We start from the raw sequence: 15,201 nt of genomic DNA, 5'->3' as shown, positions 1-15,201 counted from the left end.
CCTACCCTTCCCACTTCCCCTACTCCTTTAGGTCTTTTCTTCCTATTTCACATTATCAATTATAAAATTTGAGTATTATTTATTTTGTTTTTCACACATAGAAACTATTCAGTATTTACATGTGTGTCCTATTAATTTCACTTAAGAGCATGGCCTCAATGTGCATTCATTTAGCTATACATGCGTCTAATTTACTATTCTTTGTGCCTGAACAGTACTCCATTTTATAGAAAAACCACATCTTTATCCAGTCTGCAGTTGATGGGCAATTACCAGTCACTTTTGATCTAAATGCCAAGCTATGTGTCAGGATAGGAACAGAGACAAGGAAGATGATTTTGAGATGTCTAATTTATTATTCTTTGTGCCTGAACAGTACTCCATTTTATAGAAAAACCACCTTTACCCAGTCTGCAGTTGATGGGCAATTACCAGTCGCTTTTGATCTAAATGCCAAGCTATGTGTCAGGATAGGAACAGAGACAAGGAAGATGATTTTGAGGAATTAAAAGATGAAACTGTGATGAACAAACTTTCCGGGTCAGAGAAGAGATTGCAGTTGAAAATATCAAAGGGTTGAGGGAAGAGCTGAGAAAGCCAGGTGCAATTAAAAAGGGAAGAAGGAAATGACAAGGAGGAAGGGGGAACATTTGGTAGAAAAGATTTAGGGGCCCCATTTCAGAGTCATTCTCCACAGTCTGAAATTCAGGAAGGACAGGCAAAATAAACTTGCGAAAAGAAACCAATAGTTCTTTGGCTTCAACTAAGATGTCACCAGTTATTTAAAAATAAAAAGTTTCAGAAGATGATGAAGCAGGCTGAGTCTCCTGCTTAGGAAAGCAGAGAAATTAGATAAAAAGGTATTTGATGATAGTTGGGAGACATGATGGAGCAGTCATGGCTCATTTAAGATACAGGACTCTATGAATATTTGAAAGCAGAAGGAAGAGATTGAAGCTTTAGGGAGGTAGAAGATAAACATAAATAAAAGTCCTCAGGAGCTACAAAGCAAGTGAGGAATTGCAGGCATTATTTCCAAAGGCATCTCTCCTTGATAAACATTTTTTTTTCCCAGTATTTTGGACTAAATCTTAGGCTATTTACAAGAGCTTGAAATTTCCACTTACACGCTTTCTTTTCTTGTGTTTTAGAAGAAACAGTTAATGGTGGAAGCTTTTGCTCCTGGCGCAGTATGCACCTCGCCACAGTACTTAGCACAGCAGTCATTAAATCATTACTTGTGTTGGTATTTGCTTCATGCAGGTTTTCCCAGAAGGACTCTAAACTGCACCACAGGAGGGTTTGCATGGACTCTTAACCACTGTATCCTAGTAACATTTTCAGTGCCAAATGCACAATAGGAGCCCAGTAAATACTGTTAAATGAATGACTAAAGGAATGAGTGAATGAGTGGTCTCTCCCACAGAAAATAAACACACTGTATCCAGAGAGGTAACTCAGGATTTGCATTATTCTTGGCAATAACTCAGGCAGTTTAACAAGAGCATTAATTCTTCGAAAACCATTTAGTGAATGGCTTTGCTTTTTCTTGAATTCAAGTACCTTTAACAAAAATCACCCCCTACCCAAGCTATCACTGAAACCCATAGAAGAATCTGTTTTATGAATTTAGGTTAAGAACAAATTTAGACAGAACGGTTGTAGGCAAAATACTTTCCATACTAACAACAAAATTTTTCTTCTATTTTTCTATCTGTGGACTTGGTGTAAAGATAAAGGGTGCTTTGGGCATAATTAATTAGGGTTAAAGAGCACTTAATAGCAGGTTTTGATACCTTTTTTGTTAACTGAGTATTTTCTCATACTTTATTTCCTCAAAAAGTTTCACTTTCAACTTCATAAAAATAAGTTTAGTGTAATGCAGTTAGGCTACTAAGTAGGCTTATGCTTTTGCATGTTTTCCATCTAAAACCTTATCACTCAACTAAAACAGATAAGGTAGTATATCTAGGCTCTAATTGATAAAGTACACAGAATGGACTCTAAATGCTAAATACTACAGTGACCTGTCATCAGTTCATTTCCCCTTCATATAAACTTTACAAGATGGACATTTTTCTCCTTTTAGATGAGAAATTTCAGGCCAGGAAGGTAAAGCTACCTACTTTCCCAGTGTCACCCAATGCCTGCAACAAAAAGAATCTTCCTGATGCCCCAAGCCGCATCATTTCTTTTACTGGCACTTATTCTAATTCTGATTTGTCTCCTTTTGTTTCCCAATCAGGAAAGGAGCAGAAGCCCATCACCAAATGGTTTCTCATCATACTTTCAGCAACCATCTGCTTCATGTTGTTAATTTTCTTATTCCTCTGCAGAATGTAGGTATTCTTTACATTAGTTGCTTCCAGTCAGGACTGAGTATTGAGCTTTTGGTCTCATTTTGCATTTATTAGACAGAAGGTTCTTGTTTATCAGATGGAATTTACACCATTTTTGCTCCTGGATAGCTTTTCTGAGATGGGTACAGACCAAATCAAAAGTGAAAAACATCAGCAGGTGATGTACAGAAACTGGACCAAGCACAGTATGGCTCTCAGCCTCTACACACACTTTCTCAAAAAAATTTTTAACAGCCTACTGACATCTGAGAAGTTTTTCACCTTAGTGTTCTTGATTCCTCCTGCACTGCCTCCCATTCACTGCCTGCTTCTCTTTGTGAAGTCACCTGTGTCGTGGGCCTCAGGTGAAAGGCGGCAGCACAATGGAGGCTGAATTCACAATCCCTCCACAGTGTGATCCTGTCCTGAGGGGACAACTGCTACCTGGCTCTTGAATCACCTGGCCTCTGAGTGCCTGACTGTGAAGTGGGAGATTAGGGCTGGGCCAAAGCAGGCCAGGTAAGGGGGCTTAATCTGTCAAAGTCACGAGACCTAGGGCACATGCAGAGAACACAAGACCAAAGATTACTCTACGGTTCCTGAACGCTGAACACAGAACCAATCAGAAAAGTGCTATCTTTAATTGTTCATCTACACCTGGTGCGAAACCAAGTGAGTCTTCCATAGGACAGTTTAAATCTGACACCAGGTTAAGTGAGTTTTTGATGGACAACAGTCCCAAAAGCCTTATTTCAATTATGGAGAAAGCAATGTAGGAATTCCAGACCCAAAAGACTCCCCTCCATTATTTTCATGGCCACTGTGAACCTTTTTACTAGCCTCCTCTCACTTTGCAAAGCATACTTCTTTTCTACCTTCAATATACATACCTCCCGTTAGCTTTTCTGTGTCTCTTGTCCAGCTTTGCTCAGGATACCAAGAATCTGGAAAGAATTTCTTTGGGACCCCCAAACCAGTAACAGAGTCTAGAAATACCTTGCAAATGTGGCATCCTCAGGAGTGAGGGGGGCTGCAAATGGTCTCACAAGCATTTTCAATTCACTTTGGCATTCAGTAAGGCAAAGTTCCCTTTAGAAGGTTTAAGAACATGTTCTGTCTTGGCCTTTACATAAAGTAGAAAGTATTAAAAAAATTTACTATGATAAAAGTTATATTTAGGTAGCATCCATCAGTTAGGAGGGCTCCCAATTCATAGGAAGCCAAGGGAAAGACTCAGAGCAGCTGGGGAAGGAATGCTACGATCCTGATTGTAGGTAATGGTGAGGCACTGCATGCTGGACATTTGTGGTTCACTTTTAGAAATCAGGCTCAGCGGTGTGCGCAGTTGTGGAGCAGTAACTATTTCCTTGTCTATGGATGTCTCAGAAGCCACATGGCAGTCTTGCAGCACCCGAAGGCCTTCAACTAGTATAATGATGTTAATATCTGGAAATCTGACCAATAAAGATTTGGAATTTATGAAACAAGTAGCTCTATAATTAAGGTTAGAGTAGATTGATTCACCTAGTTCTTCCTTTATTCTGTTTTCAGATATCACATATGGACCAAGTTGTTTCCACCAGTTCCAGAACCAAAAAGTAATATCAAAGATTTCATTGTGACCACTAACTGTGAGGTAATACTGAAAGTTCTTATGATATGTCATGAGTTTCCTGGGAACTGTCATTGGTTCTTGGTTTTCTCTATTACAAAGTAGGGATTTTCCCAGAAAGTCAGGAGACTGTTACTTCACTTAACTAGTTAAATTTTTATTTCCTACCAGCCACACACGCGCGCGCGCGCGCACACACACATTTTTTGGCTTTGCTTTTTTGAGACAGGGCCTTACTTTGTAGTTCAGGCTGCCTCAAACTCTCAGAAATCATCCTGCCTCAGCTTCCCAAATGCTAGGATTACAGGCCTGGGCATATAGTAACAGGCACAGATAAAACTGACCAATGTTCCATTGAATTCTAGTGCTTTAAGATTCCATGTTCCTGCAAGTCAATAAAGAATTTTTAAGGCAATTTACTGTGAATAAAGAAATGAACAGTATTAAGAAAAACATAGAGAAAGTGTTATGGCTTATATCTAGATACTCTTCTACTCCAAAGCCTTACGCGACTGTAGCTGGGGCTTTTGGGAGGTGATAGGATCTTGGGGCTGACAGCTGTTAGAAGATGGGTCTGGTCTGAAGAGGTGAGTCAGTAGGGGCTGTGGCCTGCAAGAATTTATCTTCCTCCCCGCTCCTCCTTTGACCTCATTCTGCTCCTTGGATAGCATACTGTGAGCATGTCTCCTTGGTGATATTCTCTTTGCCATATCCCTCTGCCATATCCTGCTTTGGAGCCAGCCAACTATGAACCAAGACCTCTACAAAGTGTGAGCCAAAATAAACCTCTCCTCTTTCACTTTGCAGGTTTCAAGTATTTTGCCCCAGGAATGTAAGACAGAAAGCAAATGCTTTCCCTGAATATGAATTTTCATAGTCCTAATCACCACTCAGTGCACACAGGCTTACCTGAATGATTACTTTACCTGTGACTCTCCAATCTTCCCAGGGTTATGTACTAGAAACATTCTTTCCCCAGCAACCTGTCCTGGCAGTCAGAAAGCAGTTGTCTGTGTATTTGTGGGACTATTTCTACACTATCACTTTATTTTCTTTGGTCTATTGGTCTATCTGTATGGCAAAACAATACTATTAGGATTACTGCAGCTTTATTGTAAACTTTGAAATCAGGTTAGACCTCAAAAAATGATTTTTTCCTCAAAGTTTTTTTATTCTTCTTTCCATTGTCATATAAACTTTAAAGCCAGCTTATCATTTTCTATAAACAGCTGGAATTGTGAGTTGGATTATATTAAACTATGTATTAACACAAGGAACAGAAACATCCTATCATATTTGAATTTTCCAACCTGTAAAAATGACATGTATCTTTTATTTAGATTTTCTTTGTCACGAGTGAAAAGTTATTGTACTTTACTGAATTATCCTTAAATTGAATAGTTATTTTAGAGGTCAACAAACTTTTTCTTTAAAAATCCAGATAATAAATGCTTGAGGGCCAGTTTGTTTATCAACTTTTCCTCTGGCATTGCAGTGCCAAAAGCATTCACTGAAAATGTGCAATTAGCATGGCTGTATGCCAATAAAACTTTATTTACAAAACAGAAAACAAGCCAGATCTGGCTATAGTTTGTTGATCCCTGACTCAGGTTAAGCAATTTTCTTAACAGATTTAGATTTATCTCTAATAAAGTAACACAAATTGCTGGACCATAGGTAACCAGTCATAGGGAAAAGGGAAAGTTTGATGAAAAATTCACCAAAATGGTATAATTTCAATAACCTGTGACCTCTCTTTAGAGGTTTGCAGTTTTGGTGTTTGTAATTATTTACAGAAAAGTCACTAAGCCATTAAAGTAGAAAAGTGAGGCTGAGAAAAGTCCCTCTGCTCCTGGCTCTATTCCTTTGCTTTTTCTTTCTTTCTTTTTTTTTTTTTTTTTTTTTTTTTTTTTTTTTTTTTTTGTGTTACTGGGGATCAAACTTGGGTCCGTTGTTTACCCATAGTTCTTTGGAAAGGAGAGTGTGTCCCATGTCCCATGTGTGTCCCACGCTTTGGATGGATTCATCAAAATGTGTGCTGCCTGTCTTTCTTTGCTCTAGAAGAGAGAACCACATGATGTAAAGATCAGGCTGACATCATTTGTCCTGCTCTCTCGATGGAACATCTTCATGTTGCTATCTAATTTCCTTACAGAGCCATAAAAGATTTCCTTTCATATTCTGGGGTTAGGGAAAGAAACTGGCTTAAGAGTTTATCATATGAGCTTGAGGTTATTAATTAAAATCAAGTCATGTATGCAAAATAACAACCTAGGGTAGACAAGCTAGTTTAGTAAAGGATTAATATCACAGCTTAGTATGGCCTGGCTTCTCAGGACAACTTGTTCTCTTCTCACATAAAGTTTCAAATGAGGGGGAGGCAGACAGAAACAGAGAGGCACAAAAACAGAGATACAGAGAGTGTTATGGCTTGTATTTAGGATGTCTCTCCAAAGAATCAGGTGGTCGTAATGGGGCTTTTTCAGGGGTGACTGGATCTAGAGTGTGTGATGCTGGAACTGATTTCATGGAGCAATGCTAGGATCAAGGGCACTAGGATTAAGGGTGTGAGTGCTACCTGCCCCAAGTAGCCTGGATAAGATAATAAGGGGAAGAAAGAGCTCTAGCTGTCCCTTGCTTGCTTTTCTACCTTCTGCCCACCATGAATTGTTTCTCCTTCTATACCACTCTGCCACACTGCCTTGGAGCCAGCTGAGTCTGGACTGAAACCTCTACCAACTGTGAACTAAATAAACCTTTCTCTTTAATTTTGGGTATATTGTTTCAGCAATGAGAGAGAGAGAGAGAGAGAGAGATTAAAACCAAGTAAAAGAAATTAAAAGAGATGATATGTTTGGTAAAAGACATCTAATGGAAGACATTTGTTCCACAGAAAGCTGGTTCCAGAGAAACAGAAATTGAAGCCATGAGTTATATAGAAGAGCCCGTATTTGAAATCTTGGAAAATTCTGTGTTTTGATTGTCACTCTGGTACTCTCAAATGAACTAACATATGTACCAGTGATAAGAAAAGGGACTAAGGTTTCCTGGACAAGAGGTGTTCAGTTTATGGAACACTCAATTGAGCTGCAAGGCAATACATCCAGATATGTCCTGTTTCTCCTAAACATGTGCATGCTTGATCAAAAATCTCCTTGCTCACAGCCAGGGGAATGATTAAACTAAATATTCCTCCTCAGGCTATACAGAACATCACTTCCTCACACCTATCAATCTTTGCAGTTACATAACTTACCTCAAACTTTTTGGCACAAGACAGCTTATAAGACGAACATCAAATGCGCTTACTTCTGGCAGTGCCAGTTTGGAAGTTTACACTGACCTTGAACACCACCCTGCATGTATTTGGAATTCAAAAACATTAGCAAAAATCAAGGCCTTCAGTATCATGGAGAAGAGATTCTCCTGAGAATGCAACTGGAAGGAAACCTGTGTGTCTAACCATGAGGCTACCTACCATGAACTGGATCTCTTTGTGATGATACGGCAAACTTGTTGTGTAGAAATTGCTATTTAAGAGAACTGAGCTTCAGAAGTGGCTCATTCTGAGTGACTTACTCTCACTAGCTTTGTCATGGCAAATCAGAAAATTTGAACATTTAATGAGAAATACCATCATCTGCATGCTGAGGTCACAATATTGGCTTCCACTTGCATGGGTTGGAGAGTCCTTCCTTTGGAGCCTTCCCAGCCACGGGATCTAAAACTAAGTACTTGCTCTCCAAGACATCCTTTGCAGTAAGGATTTAGCCCCATCTCTTTGTATGGCTCTTGGAATTTGTTCTGTGTAGCACAGAGGGTGTGTGGGAGACTAGAGGGTGAAGTTAATGTTTGTCAACAGCTCGATCACCTGAGCCTCATTGAAATGCTTCAGGCATTAAGTTATTTACGCAGGCTGGGTAAGAGTTCGAGTGGCAAAGAACATCCTGATTAAAAATCTGAACGTTTTCACGGTGAGACTTGTATGTGTCAGGACCATCTGTTGATGGAATTAATAAACCATAGGTGCTAATGTGTTAAAGAAAAAGTAGATATCTGGAAGCAAGAGCAGTAATCTTTGATGGCACAAGTAAAGGTGAAAAATCTAATTAGAACAGGACTAATGTTAGCCTAAGGGTCATTGTGACAATGACTATGTAGCTATTCCTGCTTCCATATCCCATAAATTGAGTTCCAGAGTTCAAATTTTCAAAATCTTTTCTTTAAAATTTGATATCGAACTAAAAGATCATCTTGTATTTTCTCAGGATCCCTATGTTTTAGGTAATAAATGTGTCCATAAATGTGGTTCAGAATGAGATATGTTTAACACAAATGACAGTGAATGGTCTAAATTTGCAAACTGGTCAGGTGTATTCCTTATTGTATTCCCTACATTTATCTTTTCTGTCCCCACTATTTGTCATGCTCTCTCTGCTACAACTATTGCCAACAGACTCTGAATTGACATCTAGGTTTCTAGTACAGTGGGCCTTTGACTTACAAACTTTATTGGTTCCCAAGGGCTGGCTGTAACTAAGTCAGTACAGCTGAGATCTGGATGTTTACCTGGGTTCATGCTATAGATAACAAGAGGCAGATGAATCTTCCATTAACCTAATTAACCCAAGATGTTTATATGTCAGCCTGGTTGTAACTTGAGGGTCCACTACATTTTCTCTTTTAAAGGCATATCTGCCTGACTTACTCTGTCTAAAACACTCAGGGAACACCTCATTATTTTCTTGAAGCTTTAAAAAAAAAATTCTCTATGACTTGGCTTCTCTGTAGCTCACTAGCCACAACCCCCTCAAATACCACCTAGCATATACTGTTTGTCTGTCTGCTAGCACCACTCTTACTGCTCCGCCAGTGATTCTACTTTAGATTTCTTCAATGGAAAAAAAGCCTTTTCAATCTTTTTTTCAATCTCGTCGACATTTTGTTCTAAATAAGGGCTCTTCACCACCAAAAAGTCTTCCTTCAATTTCAACTAATGTACTAAGCAACCCTCTTTTTTCCCAGGATACCTTTTTTTTGTTTGTTTTGTTTTTATTTTTGAGACAGGGTTTCCCTCTGTAGTTTGGGCTGGCTTTACACTCACTCTAAAGCCCGGGCTGGCCCCGAATTTCCGGCGTTCCTCCTGCCTCCCGAGGGCTGGGATTACAGGCATGCGGTACCACGCCCAGTTCACTTTTTAAATTTTATCATCATATTTCCCAAAACTTTTTTCATCTTATTCATTGTAAACTCTCTGAAATCAAGAACGTTGTCTTATTTACCTTTTTGTCCACACAGAATAGGAATTTATTTGCTGGTTGAATTTAGGACAAAGGAGAAGGAAGTTTCTTAAATGAACACCAGACTACAAAACAGTATTTGGCTTAGATACTACAGAATTCTAATGGCCGACTCACTTTTTAAAGCTCTATGGTTTCGGCAAAGTAAACCATCACTGGCCCTTCAAATAATGAAATAATTACTCACTCGCAACAGTCGCTTTGTAGTTCAGTTCAGAAACAATCTGACCCGGGCCGCAAGCTATCACGCAAGTGCCATGGCTAGTGCGCCTGCGTAGTACGTACGTTGAAAGCTAAGAGCGCCTGCGCACTGGGCTCCTCTCAGCTGCAAGAACGTTTGGCTTCATTTTCACGTTACACATGGTCAGTGACAACACAGAATAGTTCACATGCATTGTTTTAAAATTATCATGGGTCTTTTTTCAACATGGAATTGTGTCAGGAGGTTCAATTTACTTATTTAAATTAAAAGATATGCCCCTCTCATGCGATAAAACATATAAACCTGGGGGCAGTTGAGTATTGAATAAAGAAACTAATAATAAAGTACTGGTGTATAGTTTAAGGCATAGTACATATTCTCGGCTTTGTGAACTGTGTAATCTCTGTTGTAGTCACTCTGTTCTATTATAGCACAAAACATGAAAATGGGTGTGCTCTCATTTTATTTACAAAAAAAAAATGGCAACAAGTTGGATTTGGCAAGTCGATCGATACTTTTATCTGTACATAGCTTAATGGAGTAAAAATATCACATTGAATGTATTGTTCATTTTTGGTTTTCTTCTTTTAAAGAAAAGCAACCAATTTGAGAATATAATTTAAATAAAACCAAATGAAAATCATTCTATTGTGCATGTGTGGGAGGAGACAGTGGTGAAAATATTTGCGTTTGCCTAAACTTCACCTTGTTATAAGATGGTCTTGCAGTAAACATGAGTCCAGTATTTCTGTTCATACTTTTATCTGTCTACATTTTCACACCATGTTTCAAATATGTGTATGCTTGTGTCTACTCTCATTGAACTTTGAGAAGTGAAACCTTGAACTCGTTTACCTCAATTTCTCCAGGGCCCAGCACAGTATTTGACACACAATAAGCACTCAGTTCTTATTTGTTAATCACTGAATACAGGAGAAACAATTTGACCAATTCAACTTGCTAATTACCTGGTCTGTTATACGGTGCATTAACTACATAATTTTCCAAATAACTGTACTCTGGCTTATGCTGTAGGTAACAAGCCCATTTTGGTCACCCTTCAAAAAACTTCTCAGAATTTTCTACCTTCCTTTTATACATCCTTGCTACATAATCTGCTCCTTTACCCTGGAAAGATCCCATTGTTTTAATACACTTTTCTGCCAACTCTAAGAGGAACCTCATCCACAGCCCTGGCTAAGGACTCATACCCAGAAACATACACTCCATCCCAGGAAAGGGGAAAAGAGAGTTTGGTAAATGAAATAAAAATGAACTTAAAATAGCAAAGCTCTGCCTGACTGTCAGAGCTGTTGGATTTCAGAGACCCTGGAATTTTGAATTAGGAATTTAATGACTTCAAGTCAGGCATGGTTGTGCACACCTGTGATTTCAGTGCTTTGGGAGGTGGAGGCAGTTGGAGCCCAACTTTGATGACTTAGCAAGACTGTCTCAATTAAAAAAAAAAAAAAAAAAAAAAAAAAAAAAAGAAAGGAAGGCCTAGGGTTTTCACTTGGTACAAAAGCCCTGAGTTCAATTCCAGTATCTCACACACAGGAAAAAAGAATTTTATGTTTCAGTTGGGGTGCATCTTCCTCCTTGCATAAAGTTGTAACATGTTTTTAGCTCTATTTTTATTTATTTATTTATTCTTTTGGTACCAGGATCAAACTCGGGTCTTTGCACTTGCGAGGCAGGTGGCATTTAGCTCTATTTTTAAAAGTTTTATTTTTATTAGAATGTGTTTGCAGTAAATACTGATTACGTTCATCATGGGGAATTGGTACATGTACTTGACACATCTTAATTCGCTTTGTTCAACCCCTTCCCCTCCCTCTTCCACCCAGCTATGTCCCTCTATTGGTCACTCTTTTGCAAAAGATCTATCTCCTTATTTCCCATGATCTTTTATTTTGCTCCTTAATTTATTTACATTTTTAGTTTTTTGTATAAGAGAAATCATGCTATATCTAAGCCGTGTTTCTCATTTATTTCATTTAACTGCACCTTCAGACCATAATGTTAACACTGTGACATTTAACAAAAATAAAGGAGGACTGAATTTGAATTCAAAATAAATACTGCATGGATATACATATATTTAAAAAGTACACTTATTTAAAAAATCTAATGTCTATCTTCAACTAAGCCTCTCATATTTTATATGGCAACCCTGACCCTGTAGGACAACGTGAATTAGAAAAAACCAGGTGTCACCCCTGAAGTCAATACAAAAAACAGGCAAAAAAACACTTCACATTCAAAGAGAACTAACCTGGCTAAGGCACATTGAAGCAGAGAAATCACCACTCCTAAGCTGTGTGAGCTCCCTCTGCAACTGGGAGCTCGATCCAGCTCCCAGGTCACTTTTCAACATAGGAGGCTCACTACGGCCTTCTTTTTGGTTACTGCATAGCAACTAGTCTCCCCTTTCATACATTCATTTAGCCACTCTCCATCATTTAAAATGTATCACCTATTAGTAAATCTTGAAATCTAGTGTTTGGAAGGGGCCCTACACCAAGCCACCAGCATCTGAATTCGAGGCCTCTGCTCAGCTAGCTCTATGACCTGGGACATAGCTCTGAACATCTCAGCCTCAGTTCTCCATATACAAAATAGAAATAGTAAACAGAACCTGTATCACCAGGCTGATTTGTACTGTTGACTATTACTATCGTTGCTTATCTTCATATGGTGATGACATACCCTTACTGGTCTCTTGGCTTCCCTACCCATATCTAACTAATTACCACATTATTCCCTCCTGCCTACATAATTGCCTGGTACAAAGTGGCCAGCTAATATTTCATCACCACTATTTAGCTCTTGTCTATTCAGTGTCCCACAATGTTCTGCAGTTGAACCTAGGGTCTAGTTCTCTACTCCATCCTGTCCTTTCTCTTAGTAAATACAGCGAGCCCTTGACTTATGAACTCAATCAGTTCCTGAGGACTGACTGTAACTAAATCAATACAGCTGAATTCTGGATGTTTACCTGGGTATATGCTATAGATAACAAGAGGCAGATAAATCTTCCACTAATCTAATTAACCCAAGTTGTTCATATGTCAGGTTGGCTGAAACTGGAGGGTCCAGTGCACTTAATGTCTAGGTTTTGAAAGGCATTGAATCAGGAGTTTCAAATTCTAGTTCTGATTTTCTAATTATTACTTTGAGCTTCTGTTTCCATCTCTTTACCTTCATTTCGAAAATGAAAAAAGTTAACAAACCTGCATCACTTGCTTCTTAGTCTGAAGAACACTTTGAAAGCCATATAAGGAAGGGTGGAGGGGCTGAAGGGGGGGCTGGGGAATGGGGAAAAATAAGAACCAGATAAGTCATATACAGGTACAAGATCCCAATGATCAATGTAACTGTACTGTATACCTAAAATGTACTAATAAATTTAGTAAAGAAAATAAAGTGGAAAAAACACATACAATGAAGATATCACTGTTTGGTCACTAAAATACTAAAACAGACATTTTCTGGCACAGTTTGTGCTATTCCTATTACTTACTTGCCTGTTATTATAGGTAAGACTATGTAGGGAAATCCCAGTTTACACAGATTGGGGATATCCCACTTAACTGCCCCTATATTTAAGTACCCCAGACTCATGGTTTCCAGACTTTCAGATATATCATGAGATTGACCTCATCTACGAAAAGTCTGCACTCTGTGTGATCTGTATCATTAGAGCTTTGCAAATTTACAGCTGACGATAACTATTGAGGATAAAGAGCAGAGATCAATTTTGTTTGAACTGTGAGCTCTGTTGAGTATTGTAGCACACACTCCAGTTGTGGAATTGTGATATTTGATCTGCACAGCCCATTTAACACTGGGGCCAAAGGGGCTTCCTTCCAGGAGGGGCACAGAACAATTACATGGCAGAGGGTCTGGGAAATTATATGAAATGGGAACCGACACGCTTTTCCCTTGAATCCATTGAACAAATGTGATTCATATACCAGGTAGGAAGGGATAAGTGACAGGAGCAATAGTGATCAAATGCCCTGAAAGAGAAATGAGAGGTCAGTACCTGGTGGGGAACTGAGGGAAGTTTTGAGGAGAATCTGGCACCAGAATGAGGGCCCTACTATCTCATTCTTATATTAGAATCAATGTTTCAACTGGTAAATGTTTGAAAATTATTAAATGTTAGTATATGAATGAAATTTAAATAAAAGACCATAATGGATGTAGCCATTGAGTTCATCTCATTTTGGTGACAGAAAGCATCTGAATTCTGTGTCTATGGCTTTTATTATGCCCCTAACTGGAGAAAAAATAATTGACATATGAAACAATAACCAGTTATTGGAGAGTCATATAAGTTTTTACAAACTTTATACCCTTTGATGAAATAATGAAAATGCATCCCAGGGTATCAGCATCCAGAATCCATGTTTTTAGCCATTGATTTACACTGCCATTGTACGAAAAGTCCTAGTGTTCAGCATTTTGCAGCATAATTGTGGATACGTACACAGATTGATTATAAATCCTTGATTTTAAAGGCTTACCATCCAAGTCACTATGATTGCCCACATAACTATTTTAGAACATTATATTAATTCTAACCAGAATATTTTACTAATTCTAACAATGGGAAAATATATTCAGTTCCTACCTGTGCTAATGGGGAGAAGAGTAGCACTGATGATCAAATACAGTACCCAAGTCACCTGGTGATTGATTACATTGCATTAAATTATAAGCTATTTTGGTAGGTAATTATGTGCCACTCAGATACTTTTAATAACCCAACATTCTTTGAGCATATTTACAGTGAGGCAAAGGTGGAAAAAGTTAGTCAAGATTTAAATTGCTTCCTGGACGGAAATATCCAGGATTTGGATGGTAGGAATAACTAGGTCATACTGTTTTAAAATAGAAACTCCTGGCAACCCTACTCCACAGACTGGAAGAACCCAGGACTTACCTGAGTTTATCATTCGTAACTTCTGCTCAAATAGAAAGGTGCTGCTTTGTACATAGGGTGTGTGGGCTCTATAAAAGCTAGGTACACTGAAAGAATCCAATTATCTGTCAGAATAGAATTGCCTTTTATACAGTTAAATCACACGTGGACTGCACACAAAAGACAGAGTAAGGGTAAACACTTGGAAGGGTTAAAAAAGCAAAACATTCTCCTAGTATTCTCCCTTCAGGGAAAATCTTAAGCAGCAACACATTCCACCTGAGTGTATTACTTGGAGCTAGAGGCTGGCATGTCCCCACGACTGGCTGTACACAGAATGAACCATCCAGCCTTTGAGAACTACCCCTCAGGTAAGTAAGTGTAGGCTTAAGGTGCCCTGGTTGGGCAACCCAAATTGATCAGACAGTTCTCATAGAATTTGGGTATTGAGCAGGGAGGCATAACAATCAGAAACAAAATTGACTCATTCCAACAACTGCATGAGGAAAATACTTTCCAAAGTTCTTGCAGTCTGGACTCTTACTTTTCAGCAATGCTTGGTCCTTTAATGTTTCCTGGGCTCAAGTGATCTAACCTGTGTCCTGCTAATTAGTTCCCTTATGTTTGCTCAAATTAGCATTTGTTTCTGTGGCTTCCAACCAGTGGATCCTACCTGCAAACCTATGAAAGTAAAAATAAATAAATAAATAAATAAATATGAGGGCAGCTAGGGATTTAGCTCAGTGGTTCCACCGCCTGCCTCTCAAGCACAAGGTCCCAAGTTTGATCCCCAGTACCAAAAAAAAAAAAAAAAAAAA

At 38.7% G+C, this 15,201-nt stretch overlaps 2 protein-coding genes across 2 annotated transcripts in view; one reads left to right on the top strand and one right to left on the bottom strand.

The window, feature by feature from the left end:
- Positions 1-8,066, top strand: part of Il5ra (interleukin 5 receptor subunit alpha) — a 30,994-nt gene extending 22,928 nt beyond the window's left edge. The window contains exons 8-10 of the mRNA XM_033757097.1: positions 2,246-2,339; positions 3,891-3,975; positions 6,845-8,066. Of these exons, the coding sequence (XP_033612988.1) occupies positions 2,246-2,339; positions 3,891-3,975; positions 6,845-6,931 (266 nt within the window). The 3' untranslated portion in view covers positions 6,932-8,066. The remainder of the gene's footprint in view (positions 1-2,245; positions 2,340-3,890; positions 3,976-6,844) is intronic.
- Trnt1 (tRNA nucleotidyl transferase 1) overlaps positions 1-9,509 on the bottom strand; it is a 95,136-nt gene extending 85,627 nt beyond the window's left edge. The window contains exon 1 of the mRNA XM_033757096.1: positions 9,439-9,509. The gene's annotated coding sequence lies outside the window, so the exon portion shown is untranslated. The remainder of the gene's footprint in view (positions 1-9,438) is intronic.
- Positions 9,510-15,201: the final 5,692 nt, after the last annotated feature.

The sequence above is a fragment of the Fukomys damarensis genome, unplaced genomic scaffold (assembly GCF_012274545.1).
Source record: "Fukomys damarensis isolate Sample0158 unplaced genomic scaffold, DMR_v1.0_HiC HiC_scaffold_28, whole genome shotgun sequence".
In the NCBI taxonomy this organism is placed as follows: Eukaryota; Metazoa; Chordata; class Mammalia; order Rodentia; family Bathyergidae; genus Fukomys; species Fukomys damarensis.
This window is presented reverse-complemented; position numbering and strand designations above follow the sequence as displayed.